Below are 24700 nucleotides of genomic sequence, written 5' to 3'. Positions count from 1 at the left end.
TTAAAGGACAAGTAACAGGTTCTTAGGTGTACTCATCTGGGCGTGTTTGAATTGTATAATAGCATAATTTTTTTTCAAAAGATTAAGTAAATTTAGTTAATTTAGTAGGTGTAAACTTAATGTTTTCTTGGTCCAGTGTCTGAAACTGCATTTAAATAATTTCTTAGAAGATAGCTTGGAAATACTGGCACACCAGAGAAATTGGACAAAACTTGTCAAGTGTGTTAAATGATAGTGGTACTGGGCAAATTTTTTGTTGCAATTGACTGTGCTACAGTTAGTTCTACTTTTTGTCATTTACCTATCTTGGAAGTAATTTTTAGTCAGTGACTTCTTAGGTCTCATTTTCACATGACTTGCTATGGATAAGGGACTACTTTAAGAGGCTAATTTAGCCACTAAAATGATTCAGAGACTGCTTACTTTTGTGAACCTAATAATCCCACTAAATTTGATGTTATAAACTGTATGAGGAGTTTTTGTCATAATGGAAATTTTTTTCTGAAATTGTGAGGAACTTGATTTGAAGTTGTTTTTTCTCTAGGTTTATTTTTTGTAATATTTTCAGGAAATATGAAATGTCTTTTTGTGCCTTAGGAGCTGGTTCGAAAAGGGATACCTCATCACTTCAGAGCAATTGTTTGGCAACTTTTATGCAGTGCTCAAAGCATGCCAATTAAGGATCAGTATTCAGAGCTTTTAAAAATGACATCTCCTTGTGAAAAATTAATAAGAAGGGACATTGCTAGAACATACCCTGAACATGACTTTTTCAAAGAAAAAGATAGCCTTGGGCAGGAGGTCTTGTTCAACGTAATGAAGGTGAGTTGGTATTTCAGCCCTTGAAAATATATTAGCAACAACATGCACCAGCTTGGACTACCTTGTATATAGAGAACTTGCACCAGTTTCATAAGTTTTTTTTAAGCCGTAGACACTGGGATGGTTTAACAAATCCTATTTTAGTTTCGATTGCATTCATAAGTTTTTTTATATCACAAGGTAAAACCAAGTTGGCATTGAAACAAAGTCACATACTTACTGCTCATTGTGTAATGGAATGAAGTGTGCCATGAATTAAAGTAAACAGTGTTGCCTGAGACAAGGACATTGGCAATCAGAACTAGTATTCAGTTTGCAGGTATTTCTGAAGTGCACATGGCAGGTACAAGCTAATGTGCAGTTGTTCCAGTGCCCAAACACAAAATGAAAATGCCACTGTAGCATTGTTTGCATTGCTTAGTCTTCACTAGAGGTTAAACTTTGAAGGTCAGGCTTTTCCATAGAACATGGTTTCAATGGAAAAGTTGGCAGGTTTCCAAACCTTAGTAATTTCCATAAGTCTAAAACAAAGATGCTACCTGCATGGAGATCACCACATTTCATTCATCTGTAAATAAAACTGCAACACATTTTTTTCTGAGGACAATTTTTTCATTGTCTGGTCTGTCTCCTATAAAAGTAGTACTTCGTGAGATTTGTATGCCAGTGGTCTCTCTTATCTTTTACCAAATTCCTGTAGTTGAAAACTGCCTGTGTTTTTGGTAGGTATGCCTTAGTTTTAGCTTTGTATGTGCTCAGATAGCTGAGTTTGTAGCAGCAGGTAGAAACTAGAATGCCTGACTAAAACTTCTGGGTAGGATGTCTGCCTTTGCTGGATTTGGGGAGAGGAAGAATAAGTTATTAACCAGATAGCAGGATGAGCCGTGATTACTTTTTATTGATAATGAGGTTTTAATTGTTGAGAGTTTTAACTTTATTTTCCAGGCTTACTCTTTGGTGGATCGTGAGGTTGGATACTGTCAAGGAAGCGCTTTTATAGTTGGATTACTGCTTATGCAGGTAAAAATATTTAAAAACATGTGAAACTTTAAAATCCAAGCTAGAATGCATAATATATTTTGGCAGTTTATTGGGAATTTTTGCTATGGTTTTGCTTCATAATTTTATTACAATAAAGTTGTCAAGGGCAGCTGTTTAGTCTGGAAATAAAATGAGATTTACTTGGTGTCATTCTGTTTGCCAAGATACTTGTAATGGAGTGGGATAATGTGTTTGTTTCTCAGAGCCAAGGTAGGATTGCATGCTTGCAAGCTATTTTGCTGAGTGATTATTTCAAAAATAAATTAACTTCTTGTTTCTCTTCTATTACATGGAATCTCCTCAGAGTTCAAATGAAACTACACAGTTGACTTTATTATCTTGAAGCTTCTTTGTATTATTGGTTTCTGACCTCCATTTCAGTTTAGAAATTATTTGCTAGAATTTAATATATACAAAAGTTCATTGGAGTAATTGGCTGTAAATCCCTTAAACAAAACAAAAACCTCAAAACAAACAAACAACCAACCAAGAAAAAAGCTCCACTGTGTGCACACACACACACACAAAACCCCCACCCTAAATCCTCCCACGCATTTACTCTGATATATTGTTGTTTGTCCAGAGTTTTTACTGTGCTTTTTTTGTTTTTGATATAGATGCCAGAAGAAGAGGCATTCTGTGTGTTTGTTAAATTAATGCAAGATTACAGACTGCGAGAACTCTTTAAACCAAGCATGGCTGAACTGGGCCTTTGTATGTACCAGTTTGAATGCATGATACAGGTACATACAAAATCTATCACACTTGCTCTTCAGTAATTATTAATAAGGAACTTGGGAGTTAGAGCTCAAGAGCAGGCATGTCTATTGGCTAACAGACTGTACTCTTGACAATAAGTAGTTTCAGAACTTTTTTTAACCTTTGGCAAACAGTGACTGGCTTTAAACACTGAAGCATGAGAATTTGTATTGCTGCATTTAAGCATATGAATGTTTAATTCTGTTTGGATTGAAGACTCTGAAAGTCAAAAGTCTTCATAGCCAATTTATAGTATCTTAAAAGATGAAAACTGGGAGGTTCCCTCATATCTAGACTTGAAATTGTTTTCAGATTTGAAATGCAGGTTCTTCCTGGTCAGGCTGATGGAGAAAAATAGGTTTCTGTTTTGTGATCCAGTTTCTAACGTGGTGGTCAGGGGTGAGATAGCACATAGCCTTAGATTTTGTCAGCTCTTTTTAGTAGCCTGTTCTAGTTATTACTCAAGGATTTACAAGCTTGACTTCCCCTTAGGATCAGGAAGTGTTTTTGTTATCTGCTTTGCAGGGTAGACATTCTATAGGATATTCTGTATTGGGACTTTAGTTGCATGGTTCTTGAGAATGAGTCATATCTTTCCTAGTCCTTTGCTAGTACAGACAGCTCCTATCTGTACTAAGTATCAATTTCTTTCTTGTATTCAAAATTTGTCAAAAACATGTCTGCACCAAAACTACAAGCAGAAGCTTAATGTACTTGTGTATTTTATTCCTCTTCTTTTCCAGGAACATCTTCCAGAGCTTTATGTGCACTTTCAGTCTCAGAGTTTTCACACTTCTATGTATGCATCGTCATGGTTTTTAACTATATTCCTTACGACTTTTCCACTACCAATTGCAACAAGAATATTTGATATCTTTATGTCTGAGGTAACTACTAATTAGTAGTCATATGTTGTATTTCAAGAGTAGCTGTTGAAAGTGGTTATTTAGGTAGTGGTATAAATCCCATCACGATGCACAAATCTCATAGTCTTGCTTTTTATTTCTTATACTGATCAGATTATTTTAAGGGAAGGTGTCTGTGTGTGCAGTTTGTCAAGGAAGAGCAGCCAAGTCACTGAATGTTGATATTGTGTGTAACTTTGTGCTCTAAGCCTGTTGAAGTGCTCTGAAATCTGTTCTTTCTGGATGCAGTGCATTAGCATTGCATGCAGCAGGGACATCCATTCTTGAGTATTATGGTGAGTTTGCAGTGGAAACCAACGCTGCTTTCAGGCCAAAGCTAAAGTTCATGGGGATATGCAAGCCAAGAAGGGGGAGTGTTAGTTCTTTTTCTTGTCCAGGTGATGATCGGTAGCAAAGAAATTTTGGGAATTATTCAGTATCATTATCACAAAGACACCTCTGCTGTGTTTAGGATTAGAGTTTTACATAATTGTAACTAGTATAATCATAGCTTATGCTTGCCTTGCAGTCATCTTTTAGAAAGCAGTAAGTCAAAGGTGGATCCTTTCAGCTTGCCCTCAGGAAAATCCAAGATGGGGTATATAGTGAGAAATTACTTTTTTTTTCCCCAGTAGTTTAACTGCATTGTACTGTGTCTGAAAATAAAATAGCTTTTTTGAGAAGTACTGAGGATTTCTCTACTAGATATACTTAAAATGGTTGATAGAGCTGACCTAGAGAATTCCTTGTCACTTGAAATTTTGTCTCATCACTAGCTTCTCTGAGGCAGATATCTGGCATCAGGAGAAATAGCCAGATTGCTTGTCCTTGGAACAAAAAAAGAAACAGAAGCAATTTCTTGAGAGATATTTTCAGTAGCCCTTTTTACTTGTGCTTACTTGGGTGAGATTTCCAATGTTAGTAAATAGTAGAAAAACTCTGTGCTGTTGACAATGGCATGAATAATTGTTGGATATTTTTTGACTTCTCTTTTCAGGGTTTAGAGATAGTATTTCGAGTAGGTTTAGCATTACTTCAGATGAACCAGGCAGAATTACTGCAACTTGACATGGAAGGAATGTTACAGGTAAGCTATGGTTATAATAATTTTAAGAGATACCTGAAATGTGTAATGTCTATTTCCTTGCAGCTGTTAATTATATGTAATCTTGTGCTCTGATTGCTTTTAGCACTTTCAAAAGGTCATTCCACATCAGTTTGACAGTGGTCCAGACAAATTAATCCAAGCATCTTACCAAGTCAAATACAATGCAAAAAAGATGAAAAAGTAGGTATTACATTTTGAGAAAATAGATTATACTATTGCTGAGTTACTGTTTGTTTGCCCTTAAGAATTGTTATTCAGTGTTTCATTTTGAATTTTCCATCTTTATTTTTTGGGGGTTTTATACTATACAAACAGTTAAAACTGCATTTCTGTCTGCAAAAAAAATATTCCAAAGTAGTATTTGATATTTTTCTTAAATATAATAAAACTATATCTCATTTACAAAAATAACTAAAAAAGCATTTGAAGAAAACATCAAGTTTTGGGGAATTACAGCACTTCTGTAAAAATCAACTTAATAGGAAGGCTGGGTAGCGGGTGGTTTTCTGGTGGGAGGGGAGATTGTTTTTTTTCAGGGTGAAAGGAGATGAAACTTCTATGGTCTGGCCTAAATTCTAAAAATTTTAGTTCTCAGGAACTGGAAAAATAATCATGGTGCTAAAGAGTGCATTTATAGTTAAAATTAGTGCTGTTTAAAATATAAATTGATAAAATTTTGTATTAACATTGAGAACAGTAAAACAGCTTTCATGTGGGGTTTGAAATCTTGAGAATACTGCTACTTGTTTCTGTTGTTCTTAAGGTTAGTTGCATGTCTCTTCTGCCTTTGGTAAATTTTGCTTTGATTAGTAAGCTGCAGATAGTGTCATTTGCCAGGGTTGAGTTTTTTGGGTTGCCTGTTGGTTTTAAAGTATCCTTTGTTCATTGTTGCACTGCAGGTTGTGCCCAGGGTCTTCCAAGCTGAATTTGTCGATCTTTTTCTTTTCTTTTCTGTCAGCAGTCTATGATCAATAGAGTGAGCAGTCTTCTCTAAAAAAGAAGTAACAACAGAACTTGCAGGAAAAATATTTTCTTTGCAAACCAGTGCAAGTGTATGCAGTTGAAAATCCTCCATTTCGAGTCTGAACTTGCTGATCTGCCTTCTGTAGAGGCATTGTTATCTCAGCTTGTGGGTTTTTCTTGCTGCCTTTTTCATTTGGTTTGCTGGGGAAAGGCTAAAATTGGTTTATATTTAAGGTATTTTTCTCAGATTTCTTTGCATCTTTGTCTTCCAGGCTTTCCAAGCTCTGATTTCCTTTGGCTGAATCTATTGAATTGATGACTGTATTGCATAAAGGGGTTATTACAGAGTAGCTCCAAATTGCTGCCACTGTAATGTATCCAAGCAAGCTCCTGCACTTCAGAATGCTGGTTCAGTCTGTTCATATCTACTGAAATCTGTGTTTAAATTTAAGGTCACGTCTAAGCATTTACAGGAGTGTATTTCAGAGGAAATATCAATAATCTGTATCTCTGTTCTACTGTTATTTATTAGGTATTACACCAACAAGTAAATGATCCACAATGTTTCTGATCATAATTTACTATTTTAAATTTTTAGGCTAGAAAAAGAGTACACTACAATAAAGACAAAAGAAATGGAAGAACAAGTTGAAATTAAAGTAAGGAACCCTCAACATATTTATTTATGAATAAGTTTAATTCCTAGATGGGGGGGATTACATGTTTGAACTCTGCATGTAGCAGGACATAATTAAGGTCCCCAAATTCTTTTCTTTCAGTATTTGGGATGTCTGTTCATAAAGGACACCTACAGTGAAATTATTGAGACTTCTGGTGGACATTTAAAAAGAAATCTTTGGGGACCTGCTGTACTTATTTTTTTTTAGTATTTCCCACTGACAAAAGCTTAATAATAGATGCCCTCATTTATCAGAGGTTCCAAATATGCTGGTTTAGATGTAGGTGCTCCACACAGGAGGTTTGTATGACACATGTTAAGATAGACTTCCTAGAGTGCACTTGAGTGGTTTGTCTTTGATTTTAAGATCTTGACTTTTCTTATGCATTGGACCCAACTTGTGGTATCTTCTGTCTGCAGTCACTTTTCCTATTGGAGCTTTTGCAGTTAATACAAACTGGGGGAAAAAAAGCCAAGCTGCCAGTGGAGTTTATTTTTCCCTTTTTGCTAACTGCCCTACTTCCTGTGTGTACTTAATCGCTGCATCTTTTTGCTTTTGTGACATAAATAGGCTTTTGATGCCTTTTTTTCCTATTTTACTTTTTTTTTCACAGCATGTTGTTTGATCTGGATTTTCTTCCTTGTGGTTTTAGCCAGTTCTATGAGAAAAGACAGTGGGAGAAATGATATGCAAGTGTATTATGTAAAACTTTGTTGAGGGAATTAGGTACAGCCTTCCTTCTTCCTGTCCACTGCTAGTCATTCTGCCTTTCAGTATTAGTTTTTGAGGCATAATTTCTTCAGAAAAATGAGAAGCACCTGGGAGCACAAAGGTATTAGGAAGCCTTTTCTGGCAGTTTGTTATTGTGCCAGGCAGTGAGGTAGTTAGCAGCAGGAATACCTGCTGTAACAGCAGCTGAAATCAGATTTGCAGGGCTCAAATGACAGCTCTTTGCAGAACAGGACAAAGTAAAACCATATGAAAGACAACTGTAACTTTAGATTCTAGTATATGAACTATACTATTGTAGTATATGAACTAATTTCAAATCTTTCTTGCTGCCATCCTCCCCCCCCCCCCCCCCTAAATATAAAACAGAGCTACATCCTACCTCCTATATCAGAATCTAGATCCCTGCATATCCGAGAGCCCTAATCGCCAGCTTTCATCTGATACCCAGAGCCTGGGCAAAGGACTTCTTTTTTCCCTTGAAAAAAAACCCTTTTTTTTTGCCCCCCCCCCCCCCCCCCCCCCCCCAAAAAAGGAGAAAGCAAAAAACCTCCCCAAAACAAAAATCATGAAGCCCACCCCAACAAAAAGCAACCAAAAAATCCCAACCAAACAAGGCAAACATATCTGTTTCTAGGCCCTACTTTGGGGCATATGTAAATAATTTTTGACTTAGCAGAGCTTCTTCGCAGAAGAGACTATTTTAGGGGAGATAGAAAAAGAATCTTATTTTGAGTTGCCTTTTAGCCTGGCAGAATAAAGCATCGACTGAACTGAATCCAGTCCCTCTTCTGAGGTGTAGGGATCTCTTCTGTCTGAATGCTGACTGCTTAAGTTTACAGGAAGTGCCCTTGTAAAGTACAGAGTTCAGTACAATTCTCTCTTACTTCTGGGACATGTGAGGTAATTGTCAGTATAACCTTACAGATTAATGTAAATTCTTGTGAGGAAAGGGAAGGAAACCTTGTGGCTGCCTCATTAGCCTGTCCTATTGCACTGTCATGCCCCATAACCAGGAAGACTTTGACCCTGTTTATGAAGGGGAGGCTGTCAAGTCTGGTGTGGGGTTAAGCCCCATGGTTCACCTGCAGACATACAGCTTTCAGCAAATGCAACATAGATGCTTTCAATTAACATGAGATGTGCTCTTGTTTTTGCTGTAGCAAGCTGTTGAAACTCATATTATGAGCTAGTATATAATATGAAAGGATGTTAAGAAGGTCACAAATTATTTTTGTATTTATATTGGTTTTCAGGGATGTGATGAGATAAAAATGTTGTTAGTTTGCTGTGCTTTTATCAGACTTTCAATTCATAATTTGGGAAATGGATTTGTGAACTGTTTACTTTCCAGAGGTTACGAACTGAAAACAGACTCCTAAAACAGCGCATTGAAACACTAGAAAAAGTAAGTATGTTGGGGATTAGATTTAATCTCTGCTAATTTAGACTTTGTTGATGGCAATTTCATTATATGAAATGGGAATCTCAGAATTATAGTTTACTGTTTTCCTGATAATCTCTGGTGTTTGCTAGCAGTGCTTAGCCAAATAACATGGCTATCACTAAGCAATTAAGGTCAATGCTTTAAATATGTAAGGTTATGTCTACTTCTTAGTGATTATAAAATCACACATTTTGACATACTCAGCTTGTGTTGTATTGTTTTCTTTCTGAATTAGAAGCATATGCAGAAGACTCCATGAAATAGTGGACTGGTTGTTTGGAAAAAAGGTCATTGTGAGAGAATCCTCAGTTTTCAAAATCTGAAGTTCCTTCATGTTTTTATGTAGGAGCAAAATGAGAGACCTGCTAATGACCAGAGCGCGATGTTGCAGCATTCATATTGAGAACAGGAGCACTGCCATTCATTCATTCTCTGTGGTTTTGAGGTTTTGTGGCAATTCTGGGTACCTGGTGGGGAGGATATCCAAAGACTTATTTCTCTTATGTTTAATCTGGAGTAGAGTTTCGTTAGGTTTTTTTGTAACTGGCTAAAACCTCAAAAGTATGCATGAGGACTGCTGTGGAGATGTTGCCAACTGTTCTCCAGTGGCCTCTGCTGTATCCTGGTATCACACTTCCTGTGGCTGATTGCATGTGAGCTGCTATGCTCAGGAATGAGAGCATTCCTGCCCATTTTAAGCACCAAGAGGGACCATCTTTCAACAAATGGAATTGAATGCTCTTGTGAGTTGCAAAGAGTTGTTCACGTTCCACAGGGAAGAAAATGGTAATGTTTCAATTAAAAGTGACATAATTGAAAGACATCACATTTAAGATGTTAAACCCAAATGCAATTTCTTGAAAAGTAGTGGGTCTATGTCAAATTCTAATTAACTGGTTTCAGAATTTAATTTGGAAAAGTTGCATAATAAGTGTACATTGTGAAAGTTGTGACCAACAATACAATTTGTTGTATTGTTTCTAGTATTGGAGATAAAATGAATGGAAAAGAATAGGCTCTCTTTAAGAAGCTTGAAGCTGTAGTGAATCATTTCAATGACCTTGGTAAATATGTAATAGTTACTATCCTTGTTTTATACTTAACTTGTAGAGGTTTGAAATATTTTCTTTTTTTAATTCTAAAGTCCAGGATGAACTGCTACATGCTAGTGCTTTTGCAAGTTCTGTGCTTGGAATTTCAGAATTCACCTGATTCCAATCTGATTGGAATTAAAACAATTCAAAATCGGAAAATATTATTATATTAATAAGAATTCCTGAAGGTTGTTATCATCTCAGCATTTGAAAAACATCATAAAGTGTGAAAAATACTTTAAGTTCTTCTGTTGGAAACTAACTTTTGAAATATTTTTCCTTTATTCAAATACATCTGATTTAGTTGTGATTTCCTTAGTGTACCTTAACTTCTAAGAAATAGCTCTTATCTACCAGTTTGAACTTCAATTTTAATAAAAGCTTCAAGGACAAAGAAGGTCTGTGAATAGATGTATTTCTGTGTTGTAGAATGTTCAAAAAAATTGAGTGGTTTCAGGGGTGATAAAGTAGAAATTAAATGCAATGGTAGGGCTTGTCAGTGTGCAAAAATGAAGGGTTTTTTTTGCAAAAGTTTGGCAAGAAAAGAGAATCTATGAACTGCTGAATGAGTTACTGCAAGGGTTCAGTAAAACAGAACCTTAGCTGTCATAGTTGACATTTCCTACTTGTCTGTCAGTTTGCACCATTTAACTGCCCTGCTGCATCTTAGTGGAAGCTGTAGTTGTGCATGAGTTCCTCAGTGCCTAGTGGAGTTCCCTCTGTGCTCAAATTATGCCTTTGTTTCATGTTGTGGGGGGACTGTAGATCGTGTCTTGCATCTATCTATTCGATCCTATCAGATAATGCTTCAGTAACTTTCGTTAATTAGGGAGCAAGCCATTCAAATAAAAACACCCAATCCTCCTGTAGGTGAATTTACAATGTTACAGAAATCTGGCTTTGAAACCTTTTTGTATCACAGATGGACTCTGTTAAATCTGTTGGAGAAGAGGCTGCTTCCTGGGACCTTTGGACTGAGTTGCCTTCATTTATATGAAGAGTTGTTAATTTTGCAAAAAGAGTTTGCACAAAAAATGGGTAGAATTTGGGCATTTTCTTTCTATCAGCTCTTGGTCTTTTTTGTCACTATTATCAGCCCCTTGTATTTTGGTTTCCCTTTTCCTCATTCCTATCTGAATTTTTCCTTTGTAGGAAAGTGCTTCCTTGGCAGATAGATTGATCCAGGTATAGTCTTTTAGTCTTTTACTGTATGACTCTCTTCCTACTCATAAAAAACCCCAACTGCTTAATGCATGCATATTTGCATGCTGTATTCTATCCCTGCTTTGCTGATTTGGAATAAATACAGAGCTAATACATCTTGCTAGAAACTTGTTTAATTTTATTTACTAAAAATATATAAACCCAATACCTGCACGTTATAGTAATTGTCCTAACCTATTGTAATTTTTTGTACAAATTCCTGTGGCAAATGGATTCTATGACACTGTATTAACAATGAAATTGAATACTGTGAACCTCAATCTGTGCATGTACAACTGAGTAATAATGCATGAAAGGAATTTTATTGAATGCAAGTACAGAACGGTGCTTGCTAAATGGATGCTGAACTTTGTAATAAAGTACTAAGGCAGCTGTTTAGTACTACTTGGTCCTAAAATTTCTACCAATTGTACTGTGTGCTGTTTGCAAAACCAATCTGATGAAATAAGCAGCTAAGCATCACAAAGGCAGTTTTCCTTGGATTTGTCATCAAGTGCTTAAAAAAATAAATTATGTCCTAAGGGACAAGTGACAAGGGCCCAGGAGGCTGAGGAAAACTACCTCATAAAACGGGAGCTGGCCACCATCAAACAGCAGAGTGATGAGGCCAATACTAAACTGGAGCAAGCTGAGAATACCATCAGGGAGCTCCAGCAACAGCAGCAATGGGTAAGGAGCCTGGCAGCACACATCATTTCATTTTTCTTCCCTCACATGTGTTTATTTTTCCTCATCATTATATGACATGGTCTCTGTGCTGTCTTTGTAAACCCCTGTTCATTGTGATTTGCATTCTTAAAATTACACAAATTGGATTAAATGAAATTTTGCTCTGTTCTACTGATAGATGAGATTCATAACCCTGGATAGGTGTAAGTTATGACTTAATTAAAAAAACTAAACAACATACCCACAATGAAACACACCAAGCAAAAAACCCTACAAACCAAGCCAAAACCCTTCCATCACAAAAGAAGTACTAACAAAAAACCACACATATAACCTCTGACAGCTCTTAATGCTAAGAATCTAGCCATTGCAAGTTGTGTCATTCTGAATACTCAAATTTGAGAATTGATTCACAGTGCCCTTACCTAGTGTATAATTCAAGTCATGTTAATGTTAATGTTTCTTCTGTGTACATGTATTTGTTTTTTTCCAAGTATGCTAAAATTTACTGCTTGCTGAAGTAGAGGAGTATCATCCCTGATTTTGCAATTACAAAACTTGACTAAAAAGTGTGGATTTATGGGCATATGGACCAGGAAAATAAATTTTAGTAGCCTTTTATAGTGCTGTATTTGGGTGCACTCTGTGTTTTAGGTAGTAAAGTGTTCAAGACTTCTGACTGTTGCTGTAACACTGAAGTTACTTTCCCTAAGGCACTTGAAGTGCTCAGTATCTTCTCTTTGGGGAGACAGGGGGAAGCATTTTAGCATCTTCACTTGCTGAATAAACTGTGCACTAGTGTTGATGTGAATGTCTTCATATTGTTTTAAGTAAGTGGTATCCGAGTACTTGTCTGGAGTCTTGGGAATTTCAGGTGCATTAAATACGACTTAATTAAACTAAGTATGTGGCAGCTCCTTAGCAGGTTCCTTAATGTCAGTATGGCAGTTTGTTTTACCTGCCTTCCACCAAAGCTCTAGAAATACCTGTGTCTCATATTGGAAGGTAAAGATGAAATTTGTTGCTAGACTGAAAAGAAATCACAACTTAAATGCAACATTCTAGAACTAGTTTATTATGTATGTTTAATGCATTTCGGTGTAAAAAGATACGTATTTTAGGATAGTTGTACGAAGTGATGAACGAGCTGTTACTCTCTCATGTGAAATGCTGCTTTTTATTGAACTTGAACAGTTTCTTTAGGGGGAAAAATATGAAGAAATTATGATTAGGAATATGGGGATGGTCTAGTAATACTTTTCAACATTTTTAGATATATTGTAATCTTTCAAGTGAAATACAATGAGAAGTGTTTATGGACTTTTGGATATCCAACCGTTATATCCAGCTGTATTGTCTGATTACAATAGTACACACACCTTTGGAATGTATTTTTTGAGGCATCCATGTTAATGACCTGTATGCAATTAAAAGTTACTAGAAGAAGACTAAGACACTATATTTATTTATTTGTTAATTGGTGGGACTATGACTTTTAAAGCTAATGCCTTTATGCTGGGGACCTTACAGAGTACCAGTGATGGGGAGGCCTGACAGATTGCCTAGGTATGGGAACTGATCCTGAGCAAAACCTTCCATAACTGTGGGTTGCAGATTTGGCTGGGTTGGAGCTGTGAGTGCAGGCAACTGGATGAGTACTGTAGGGGTGGAGAGTAGGTTAAATTATGAGCCCACTTCCTTCTTTCCATGCTTGCAGCATTGTTTTCCTCCACTTAAACGTGAACATGGATATAGGAAGCTGTCTGACTGTGTGTGTGGAGCTGAGACTGTAAATCCATATGGTTATAGACAGATTTGTGCCTAATAATAATATTTGTGCTGGCTTATTCTGAAGTGCAAGGAATAGCACTGTGGTTTTGAGACCCACCAGAGTTAGAAAACGTGGTGAAAGAGTTGAAGTGGTTTAAGTGAGGAACGTTTGCTAGATCCTGCTGCATGAGTAAGGTGTGTAATTGAACAGGCTTTAACTCCAAGCATGGGAGTGAGAGCGACGAATGTAAGCAGCTGCGTGCGTTTAGGGCGCCACCTGGTGAGAATGCATGGATTTATCTGGAATTTTGGCATTTACTGTGCACTGGTTAAATTTTTGCCACTTTCTCGTGCCAGTAGCTTTGTTCTTGGCAATACTCATTTCCAGTATTGTCTTCTGACTATCTGCTTTAATGTTTTCTTCTCTAAATATTTCAGCTATATTTTTTGTTAGCAAAAATGATTGCACTGTAAACTTGTAAATCACTGTATAGTTTCTGTGCTTATTTAAAGATACAGCATCTATTGTATATATTTTACCATCTACATCTTTTTCAGTCTTGAATTGTCTGTTTCAGCATGATAAAAAGCTAATGTTTGTATATGAATCTCTGAATAGAAATGTATGGAAAGAACTGCCTAAGGGTACTTGCAGCAGCCTCATCTGAACAATGCTGTGCGATTTAAAAAACCCACTGGCTTATTGGTAGCAAAAAATTGTCAAAACAATAGCATTTGGTAGCAAAAAATTATCAAAACAATAGTATTTCTGAGAAGGTTAACATAGCCTTTGTAAAAAGGTTATGCATTTGTATTTTTGTATTACCAAGGGTTTATGCTCTCTGTTCTATGAGATTGGATAGCATAGGTTGGATGGCTTAAGGGTAAGTATTGAAAGTACTTACTGGATTTGTGTCTGAAGAAATTCTCCCCTGCAGCACTTCTGAATACAGAGATGGGTAGAGGAGTATTCTTTTGATCAAAGCCCAGCACCAGAAGCCCAAATTACATATAAGTTTATTTTTTCCTGTGCTAAACTATTTATAGGGAGTTTTTAGTTGAACCAGAAAGACTTCATAATGAAGTGTGGAGTCTACTTAAAACAGTAATCATTTTACTAACGAATGATACTAATCTCTCTTTGGCTTGTCTGGTCTTTAGATATGGAAGCTTGCCAAAGGCAAGTCACTGTGTTTACCAAGTGATTAACAGGGAGGTGGCTTCTTCCTCATACTGCTAGTAAATTGAGAACTGCATAGAGGAAGTTTTGCCTGACTTGAACTAAATACAGTTTTCTTTTGAGGCATGCTAAGAGCAATGGTATTTGAGGAGTTAGGGGAAAGGGTAATCAGCCTGTTGTAACTTACTCCAGATAATTATGTGCTGAAGGTTTTTTTCTCTGTTCCTTTCTTCCTTGTGTTTCTAAATGAAAGGGGTAGCTTCTTGCTGGATGTAAACACCTCCAGAATGCAAATCTTGTCTTTCCCTGTGACACTGTAATTGTCAATGCTTACCCAGTTCATCAGTCTGAATGCTTTAAAATTGAATCTGATAAATTGGAGGCTAATCAAGCTAAAATTAGTTCACATCTTATTTTTAAATAGGCTCTTCAGCTATATTATGTGAAGATAGAATTTTAATTGAATAAGCATTCAGATGGAAGCATATGCATTTTGAAAGGTAATTTATAGTGATGTATTTGGTTATTGTTACAGCAACTTCACAATGCATAGTTTCTTTTCAGGAACTCATGCTAAAATGACTGATAATAATTAAGAACATAGTAATTGATATTAGGAATATATGCTTGTAAATAAGTGTTGCAACTTTATGAAAGGCTTCACTTTATTTTACAGTATACTTTCCTAATACTGTGTTCTGATTTGCAACAAAAAAAGCAGAAAATAAGAGTACTGTATTTAGGGAAGCACTACCGATGGTGCTCAAATGTATAAACAAAGTTAGCTGGGAGCTGCTGTATCATCTGTTAATTGCTCTTATAGTATACTGGAGAAACATTGTGTAATTATATCTGTCATCAGCCAAAATAATATTTGGTATAGTTATGTTTAAGAAAAGTTGGGTGGAAATAAAACCACTTGTATGAAGCCCAGCAAGGACTTGTTTCTTTCAGAATTAAATGGCTGTAGAGCTGCAGTTTTATGTTTATAAAACTTACATTATTTATGTCTCTTGAACATAGGCAAGAAAGTGTTACTGTGGTTAAAATGTTTGATGTCTGAAAATCTGTATATGCATAGTGGCTTTTGTCAGAAATTCTAGGGCTTAAGGCAAATATATAAAAGCAGATTTTTTTTTTCCTGCAGTCAGTTTAAAAGTAGCTTTCCAATGCTGTTTTAACTATAAACTTGTGTTACTTTTATATACTAAATTATTGAAATTGTACTTTGTTTTACTAGGTAGCAAAATGCACAACTTCTAATTTGTGAATCTTTATTTCTTCAGTCTGTTTTGGTCTTTGCTGGGGTCTTTTTGTATATCAAGGCTTGATTTAGAGTTTGTTGTGGCTAAGTAAATAAGTATTCTTAACATATTCCTTAGGCAGGCAAAATCTGAAGACATATTTAAAGAAGGCATGGCTCATGCTTGAAACTGGATTAATAACTTTTCTTACATTCTCCATTACTAATTGTTTGATAAACATCAATTAGATTTTTATAGAATACACTTGCCTTATTGCAAAATCAGTGTGTATTCAATTCTTCAAGTCTGCTGTTTTCTCTCGATGTCCTGGAGAACACTGCATTTGCTCTCATTCCGTATGTATCACAGACAGGAATCTGGAACATGAAATGTAGAGTCCATTTAAGTTACTGTGTGTATTGTGGGATGAACCTCTATAAACAGCCAGCAAATAAAAGAGAGTGGTTGCTTCTTCTCTGCCTCTGCATGGTATTACATATGTTACATATGCTACTTGTGTTGCTACATGATGTGAAGCAACTGTAGAAATGAATCAGCATTGTCCACCATCCTCTTCCTTACACTCAGATCAGGTCTGCCTCCACTGCTTGCTGAGGCAGGAATACTGTGTGGGTTGAAAATAATAGGAATTCAATTAGTATTGTATAAGGGAAAGATTAGTATTAATGTACAAGGATCATAGTGTATCTGTGTTCCATGTGTGTTCACGTGCTTAAGTGGACAGTGTCAATGACACTAAAAACAGTCATTGCAGCTTCTGTAGGCACATATATACAAGAAATATGGCAACACTAAGAGTAGAGTGTAATTCTGTAGAGTAAATTTTGAATTCGGATTGAACTGTAAGTCTTGACAAAAGGTTTAATTGGCATGCAGAAGTATAAAAACAAATGAAAAAAATTCCTTGACCGCATAGTTACATTTAAGTCTTTGTTTTGTCCTGTTTGCCTTTTATTTATACATAAAAAGTCAGGAAGTGTCACACCGTAACAGAAGCATGTGGAACTGAAGACTTCTGTTCATTTTTTTACTGTTTTTTAGATGCAGAAAACTAAATTGCTTGGTGCAAACATAAGACACAGCTGTATCTTTAATATAATGAATATTCTTAAAAAAGTTGAATTGTTAATTAAAACTGAATCTATGAATCCAAGCATAGTACTTATATTTCACAATGTAGTTAATGACACCAAAAATATATTATTTTCCTCTAAACATAATTTTCAGGGTAGCTATGTAAACATATTAACTAAACAACTACACTTTGAGGACTTCAATGCCCACTTTTTTCTTCAATCAGAAATTTAAAGGCTGATTTAGGTTGGTGTTGCCTATCAAGCAAGTTTGACAATCTGTCAAACTGACAGGTCATTTTAAAGTGACCCAGGAAAGAAATAAAATGTATTTTTTAACTGTTGATTGGGGAGAAAAGTTAAGAGAGTCTTTTAAATATAAGTGCTTCAGTTGGATGTATCTGAATCTCAGAAGGAATATATAGAGTGTGAGCAAATGAGACCCAAGAGCTGGAGTGAAGAAAAGGGCAAACCAAAGTCATTGTTCATTGAAGCTATGTAGTTTTATTTCAAAGCCAGGATATGGAAGGATTCTGTTGATTTGGAGTTCAAGTGAACAAGGATTGAGTGATACTTGTACTAACCTTAGAATTAGTTAGTCTTTCCCCACCATCTTTTTCTGCAGATCACAAAATAATCACATATTGTTTGAGAATCTTTCAGTTTGCTTGACAGTGAGAGAAAAGTGTGAGTTGCTGCTTGTCAGTACTAGTAGGGGCCTCAGTTTTGTCAGGCACATTGGGCTGTGTGGAGGTGCAGTTGTTTGAGACACAGAGCAGTAGGGATACGTTTGTTAGTAGACTGGATTGGCATTAATAGACATATATGGTAAGCACTTATGCTGGTACTCCTGATATTAAACATGCGAATGTACTTGTCCCACCCAATCTGGTGTATAAAACCCCTTTCAAACAATCTGTACTTCATACTAAACATGTTTCTGCAAACTTTGTAGCATAAATGCAGTTCACGATACAGTGAAGACTTTGTGCTACAGCTGGAAAAAGAGCTGGTCCAAGCCAGGCTGAGTGAAGCAGAATCCCATTGTGCCCTGAAGGAGATGCAAGATAAAGTTCTAGAGATGGAAAAGGTAAATCATACCAGGACCCTCTGTACAGAACAGCACTAGAAACAAACTACAGGTCCCTGTCTTTCCTAGCAAGCAGAACTGTGCTCTAGAACCTTCTCTTCTATGCTTCTGTGATTGCAAGATGCTTTTCAAACCTGAAAGCACAACAATAAAACTAAGGTCTGTTTGCGCTGGGAAAGGTTTGTGAATAACTGATCACTTTCCTTCTATTCCTGAAGCCTGCTGTAGTGGAAAACTTAGATTCTGGTGAAGTCCTGACGGGAAACATCAATTATTTCAGAATGATATCCTGTAACAAGAGCAGTGGGCTTAGAGTGAGCATTGAGATGATGTGAAACAAAATAGTTTGGAAGGGGAACAAGAATGGGTTCAATATTGCCATTCCCATTATGGGCAGGGAAAGAATCCCTTATCCCTTCACTGCTCAGTATCAGAATTTCTACTGCTTTTTGGGTGCCATGCTAGCTTGTAACTTACTGATGCCAGAGTTCAAGCTGTACTCAAACCTACTGTCAAACATTTACCTTTCTTTGAAGCAAAGTTTAACTGCAAGATAAAATAGCAAACAATCCTCTCCCCCACCCCCCCAAAAAAAAACCCAAAAAAACCCAACAACAACAACAAAAAAACAGACAAAAAAACAAAAACACCAATAACTGACCTGATATAAAGCATGCTTTTCAGATTCTATTGTACTGACTTTGGAATTAGTTTCCTTAGGAAATTTTAATGAGCTATATACTTAGGCTTTGGCTAGAACTTACTAGCTAATTAGTTGAACCCACTGAAGTCAAGATTTATTTTTCAGTTATCTGATGAGCTTACTATTGGTAGTTTTTACTGTATTGACCATTGGTAAGAATTCAGGATATAAATATTTTTCAAAATTCAGGAGACTACTTAAATGTTATCATCATGGAGACAGCATGCAATGAAAACTTTATCTGCGAAGAAAAACTGGAATAGCGGGATTAGTTCCAGTGCACCAGACAAACTCAGACATACAGTAATATTTCAGTCTGTCATAGTTAACTTTTGCACATGAGAAAGTGCTGAAGTCCCTCACATTCCTCCAGTACAGCTCTTTACTGCTGTTAGTGCTGAGTCGTGTAATCTGGGGAGCTTCTGCTGAATAACCCAAGACTTGCATGGCCACAGTGACAGTGCCATAAACATTCAGAAACACACCCTCTCATTTCCTGTATTTGCCAATACACAGATCCCAGAATTCCCATGGAATGCTATTCAATAGCTGTGGTGCTGTGTTCTGTTAATGTTAATCAGGTGCTTTAATCAACTCTCAAGAAAACCTGACAACTGTCACAGTATTATACATCTGCAAAAACACTTGATTTTGCTGAAAACAACTACAGGGAAATAAAGTGAAGAACAGTTCAGCTTTGAATATTTGGTGACCAATAATTTGTTGTAGGGATATTGTAGACAGCGTGTTCATTTTCTTCCCCTCTTGTTTTTCTCCCACATTTCCATCATTAGGATTTCATCTCTGTTTTGCTTTTCCTGGTGTTTTCATGTTTTCTGTTTAGCCTTCTCTCACCTTTCTGCTTTTTCCTCATGTGTCTTGCACTTTCCATCTCTAAGACCTCTTGACTGGTTGTTGTTTATAAAAATTAACGGATGGTTCCTTTGCCAGCGTATCTGTTCTCCTTTTCAAAGGCTGATGACCTACTTCCTAAAAAATGAATTTCCATATATTATTTTTTCTGTAAACCTAAATAAATGTTATAGCTTTAAGGTGTAATTTCAGTTCATTGTCGCTTTACTTTTTATCAACTAGATCAAAACCTTCCAGATTACTCTCCATATTTTGATGGTGTATTCAAATATTTTAAATGTAACGTTTTGTTAGGGATACCATTCAGGGAAATCTTGAAGTCAGAATATCTAGAACTGCTACCTTACACATTTTTTTTGTAGTTGGCAGTTTACACACACGATATCCAGCAGCTTAGATTTTTTGATGATTTTTATTTTGCAGAAGATGTGCACTTAAAGTTTCCATAGTAATTGTTACCTGTCTATGTTCTTGGACTGGGTTTCACTAAGCACAATTTTATTCAAATACATATTTAAGAGGATGGTCCTTGTTGCAGAGGAACAGCTCTCTCCCTGATGAGGAAAATGTTGCCAGACTACAAGAAGAACTGATTGCAGTAAAATTAAGAGAAGCAGAATCTTTGATGGGTCTCAAAGAACTGAGGCAGCAAGTCAAAGATTTGGAAGAACACTGGCAGGTATGGGTTGTAATACAATTTTATTAATTTTTGTTTCCAATGATAAAGCATAAGACTATAAAATTTTGAGATACTGAGGTCAAGTAGAAACTAATTATTATGGATCAAACTGCTGAGGTGAAAAAATCCTTAAATTCACCTGTCACAAGAAACTTAACTTCAAAAGTATGTTAGAAATTGGTGCCTAGTTGTTATAGATGGCAGAGGGCCTGTGCTGCCAGCTAACTGTAACGGTAGGAGGAAAATACCTGATCAGTACTCCTACTTTGCTGCATGTTAAAAAGGGCTAGAAATAGACAAAAGTCTCAGGATATATTTGCAATTCACTGACTTAATGTAGTTGGGAATGAATGTGTTCAGTTTTTAATTGTCTGTTCTTAAAACCAGTAAGTTTCCATGGGTTTCTAGCTTTCAGGATCAACAGGGGAACTCTAGCTATTTGTCCTCATATAACTGAGACCTTAGATGAAGTAAGGAAACACCAGGAGTGATCAGGCATTACCAGCAAAACCATGCTGTTTTTCTAGCGTCACCTAGCTCGTACCACTGGAAGATGGAAAGATCCTCCCAAAAAAAATGCACTGAATGAGCTACAGGATGAGCTGATGACAGTGCGGTTGAGAGAAGCAGAAACTCAGGCTGAGCTGAAAGAGACCAAACAAAGAATGATGGAGGTGGAGACACAGGTATGTCATTGAACACTAGGAGGTGTGAACTGAGCTGGATGCTGGCAGTTTGGTGTTACATGGTAGATGATCTTCACTATCTACAGTAGGACTTCAGTTCCAAAATGTGTGATGTTTTTGCTTCTGTTAGATGGGGATGGGAGACTCTGTGCATGCAGTCCAACTTTCATGTCTCTTCTTTAATCTTTTCCAGGACTATGCTGCTTGAATTTGTAATTTGGGTTCGTTGTAGACACTGAATGTGTCTTAAGTCATTAAATCTTAACAGGTGTAACAACAACAAAAGTATGTTTAAGGTGTTTTAAGTCTCACAAGTCTGATTGGCAATTCTGATAATAGTAATGTTTAGGTGGCAGTGTGTGCTTTCTTTTGATGACATTGGTGATTGATTTTCTGTGGATGTCATGAATCTGGTTACTACGCTGTGGACTCAGCAAAGCAGCTGTGTTTGGTCAGTGTTTTAGCAGAAGGTTTGCCTTTAATGCGACAGAATAGAAAAGCGTGGGTTATGCCTGCTGAGGGTTGTGCAGAAAAGACAATCATACTTTGACTGCCAAGATTCTTTTTGTATAACTAGGGAATAAGTTGCTAAGCACCTGAAATGAAAATGCACTAAAGTGGTGAGTGCATATTCTATTAGTAAGCTTTCACTCAAGTTAGTAAGCAGAAAGTGCTGATGATTGAGAAGGATTTGTATGAGGCTTCTAAGAAATCTTCCCCTGAAATACCTGCTAAATGTTGCTTTTTGAAAGAGATCTATGCATCCACAAAATTAAACAAACAAGAGCTTTACTTGAAAAGGTTCAGCAATTCCAGAAACCAGGAGAGTACATAAGGATGTGATATTCAAGACAGATGAACCAACTGCAAGGCATATGAAGGCTTCTTTCTGACAGAGACACCACTTTGTCTATACCAACTGAACAAGTTTCCTCTTGCCTTACCTTTTGAAATATTCACTGACGTGTCAATATTGCTTTGGTCAGTAGGGGGCGGAGAGATCCTGCTGTTTGGCTCGCATTTAGGTACTTGTCACTCCAGTGTCACACACTGTCTTTGTGCTTATGCTGTTCAGCTGTCATCTGAGAAAAATGCCATTCTCGTGGTGTGGTGTGCACAGCTTCAGGTACAAATGCTGTGACTTGTACTTGTGCACTGATCTCAACTAAGGTGCCAGGTTGCTTTCAGGAATTCACTGGACAGGGAAATGTGCAATGTCAGTATTTCTGACATACTTGGTCTTTCCTGGATGCATAGTGTAGTTCACAAGTTCACAAAATCTGCCCTACCTAGTCAACAAATTGGGAAAAAGAGATCTACTGGAGTGTGGTGGAGCTTTGCAATAATGTTCTTACAATGAGTCATCTGCTTAAGAACAATTTGAATATCCTGATGATAAACAAAATATTATGCAGTCTCTTCTGATTACACTTGGAAAACTCTGAACACTTTTTCATCAAAAGTTTTTTATGTTAAATCATCTCTAAGTCTGTTTTGTCAGACTTCAGGGAGTTAGATTAATATCCTTTCCTTAACATGTATTTTGTTTCCTTTTTCTGGCCATAAATTTCAGAATCAGATCAATAGTAATCACTTACGAAGGGCAGAGCAAGAGGTTACCAACCTACAGGAGAAGGTGCAGTATCTTTCTGCACAGAACAAAGGACTCCTGGCCCAGCTGAATGAAGCAAAACGTAGACAAGCAGAGATTGAATGCAAGGTAAACAGCATCCTGAAAATAATATTTGTGTGCTAATATATCTACATTTTAGTCTTGTCTGCCGTTATTGGATAAACTCTTGTCTTAACTGAGAAGCATAAATCATAAAACCTAAATTATTTTTACTGATTTTGACAATATCATTTTGAATTTACTATCTCACAAAAACCACTTGAGGTTTTGACAGAGCTGCTTCTTTGTGGTTCCACGAAGATAAACATTTACTTTAGAGCATGGTTCTACTCAGAAAAGTGTCTGTGTGTAATATAAAAAGACACTCCTCAGCAACAGACTCTTTCAGGTTTTCATTTTTCTTACTGTCTTGCTGGTTCCATTTGTTTCTGGTGGGACTTGAATGTACAGTGCAGCAAAGAAGTAACTTCTGCTGACTCCTCAAACTCCATCACAAGCTTTTAGGAAAAAAGACATAGAATCTTAACTAGAAGAAATTTCTTCTACTACTTTTCTTGTTTGCCATAACCTCTGGTTTCCTAAATACCATTTTTTTAATGCTGAGATTAATTTTATTGATTTTTTAAAAATAATCATAATCTTAGTGATGCCTTTTTCATATAACCCATAACTTGGTTTGATTAGTTTTTGATGCTGAAGGTGCTCATTAATCCTTAAGAGATCGAGGATAGAAACTGTGTAGTCAATATTCTGGTTTTATGTTGACTATGTAAAAAACAATGTCTTTAACCTGATTAATGAGTTAGCACACATAAGTATTCTCAATGGGATAATACATTTATAGAACAATGCTCTAGCATGGGCTAGAGAAAAGTGTGACAGTAATAGACAGAGCACCAGTCATACTCTTTAGAGATTCTGTGAAATTCTGAAAGTAGCTATGGGGAATAGCCAATGAAGTATCTTCACTGACATACACTAACATTAGATCCTGAAACTTGTTTTGTAGCTAATAGAAAAAAAGGTTAAAATTTACACTGTAAGATGTTTGGCAAGTAGTATTTGATTATATATAAAAAACAACAACAGTTGTTCCTGATTTCTATTAACTGATGTTGGATTTTTTTTTTTGCTGTTTTTTCAATAAGTTGTTTGAATTCATGCTCTAGTTTTATTTTTGTCTTGGCTAGGTAGCAATATTTCTACTGTCTCAAAAAGTATATATTTGGATTTTCAACTCCAAATAAACTGGTATGTTATTTCAGGAGTTGGTATTTTTCTTTTAAAAGCTATCTTGAAATGCTTAAGCAGAAATTAAATTTTTTGTAGCCAGTTGCATCTCATACCAGCTGCATGGCAACTGGTTTTGCCGCAGGTGTGTATTGTTATGTTTTTCCCTTTTTATCTGACTACTGCTTCTACAGCAAGGACTCAATTTCAAATTTTTTCTTGAAACTCACCACTGATCTTTCTAATCAGTTGTGCTAAAGAATTTACAATTTAAGATTTGTGCCCTCACCCAATCTTGTCTTTCCTACCATATCTGTGGTAATTATTGAGAACACACTCTGTTTCAGAGATAAAGCATCAGTGCCATCTAGAGCAGCACTATTGACTCATCTCTGATACCAAAGTCAAACCAAGCCAGTCTTTCCTTCAGCTTTCAGTTAAATACTTGCAATCCTGTGGACTTGTCGGTTTGGCTTCATTTGAGCAATCATGTAACAGAATTTAGCAAGAATGGCTAAACTTTGTCTAGCATATGATAGATTTCTCTAAAATAGGCTCCACTGATTACAAATGCAGTTAATTGGGTCCTGTAGATTATATACCTCATTACAGGAATATTTTAAAAAGGAACCAAAACCAAACAAATAGCATGTTTAGAAGTAGCTACTATGGATAAGCTTTGATTTGTTTGATTTTATTTCAGCTGTACTGTTTGTTTGAAGCACATTAAAATAACCAAAGTACTGGAACTGATTTGCCGTTGATACAGTTTAGTTACACCAGTCTGCTATGAAAGTAGGTGTACCTGAGCCTAATCTGTCTCTTCCCAGAGCTGTTTGCTCTTCAGCTGATAGTACTGCTCACTAATTATTTAACACTTCTTTCTCTCCATGGTTGTACCATTATATTATCAGGCTGCTGATAATATAATGTTGTTTTATGCTCTGAAGTCTTGAGGACTTGCCTCATGAAACTGGACATTTTTTTCTCTCTTTTTCAAACTCAAATTACCTATCATTTATAGACAGACTAGTAGGTTAAACTTACTGTGGGAGGCCAATTGTAGGTTACGTGCAT

General features: G+C 36.3%; 1 protein-coding gene across 14 annotated transcripts in view; it reads left to right on the top strand.

Moving 5' to 3' along the window:
• EVI5 (ecotropic viral integration site 5) overlaps positions 1-24700 on the top strand; it is a 74037-nt gene that overhangs the window by 19510 nt on the left and 29827 nt on the right. For 11 of the 14 annotated variants that reach the window (XM_041421347.1, XM_041421342.1, XM_041421345.1 and 8 more), the window contains 14 exons: positions 598-822; positions 1768-1842; positions 2481-2606; positions 3366-3509; positions 4525-4614; positions 4718-4815; positions 6197-6257; positions 8362-8415; positions 10701-10733; positions 11295-11441; positions 17685-17819; positions 19934-20074; positions 20602-20760; positions 22334-22480. In XM_041421347.1, coding sequence (XP_041277281.1) covers positions 598-822; positions 1768-1842; positions 2481-2606; positions 3366-3509; positions 4525-4614; positions 4718-4815; positions 6197-6257; positions 8362-8415; positions 10701-10733; positions 11295-11441; positions 17685-17819; positions 19934-20074; positions 20602-20760; positions 22334-22480 — 1635 coding nt within the window. The remainder of the gene's footprint in view (positions 1-597; positions 823-1767; positions 1843-2480; positions 2607-3365; positions 3510-4524; positions 4615-4717; positions 4816-6196; positions 6258-8361; positions 8416-10700; positions 10734-11294; positions 11442-17684; positions 17820-19933; positions 20075-20601; positions 20761-22333; positions 22481-24700) is intronic. The other 3 variants (XM_041421346.1, XM_041421348.1, XM_041421349.1) reach the window with 3 other exon arrangements.

This window comes from Onychostruthus taczanowskii, unplaced genomic scaffold, assembly GCF_017590055.1.
Source record: "Onychostruthus taczanowskii isolate IOZ18803 unplaced genomic scaffold, ASM1759005v1 scaffold7, whole genome shotgun sequence".
NCBI lineage: Eukaryota > Metazoa > Chordata > Aves > Passeriformes > Passeridae > Onychostruthus > Onychostruthus taczanowskii.
The sequence above is the reverse complement of the archived record's forward strand: the minus strand, read 5'-3'. Positions and strand labels throughout refer to the sequence as shown.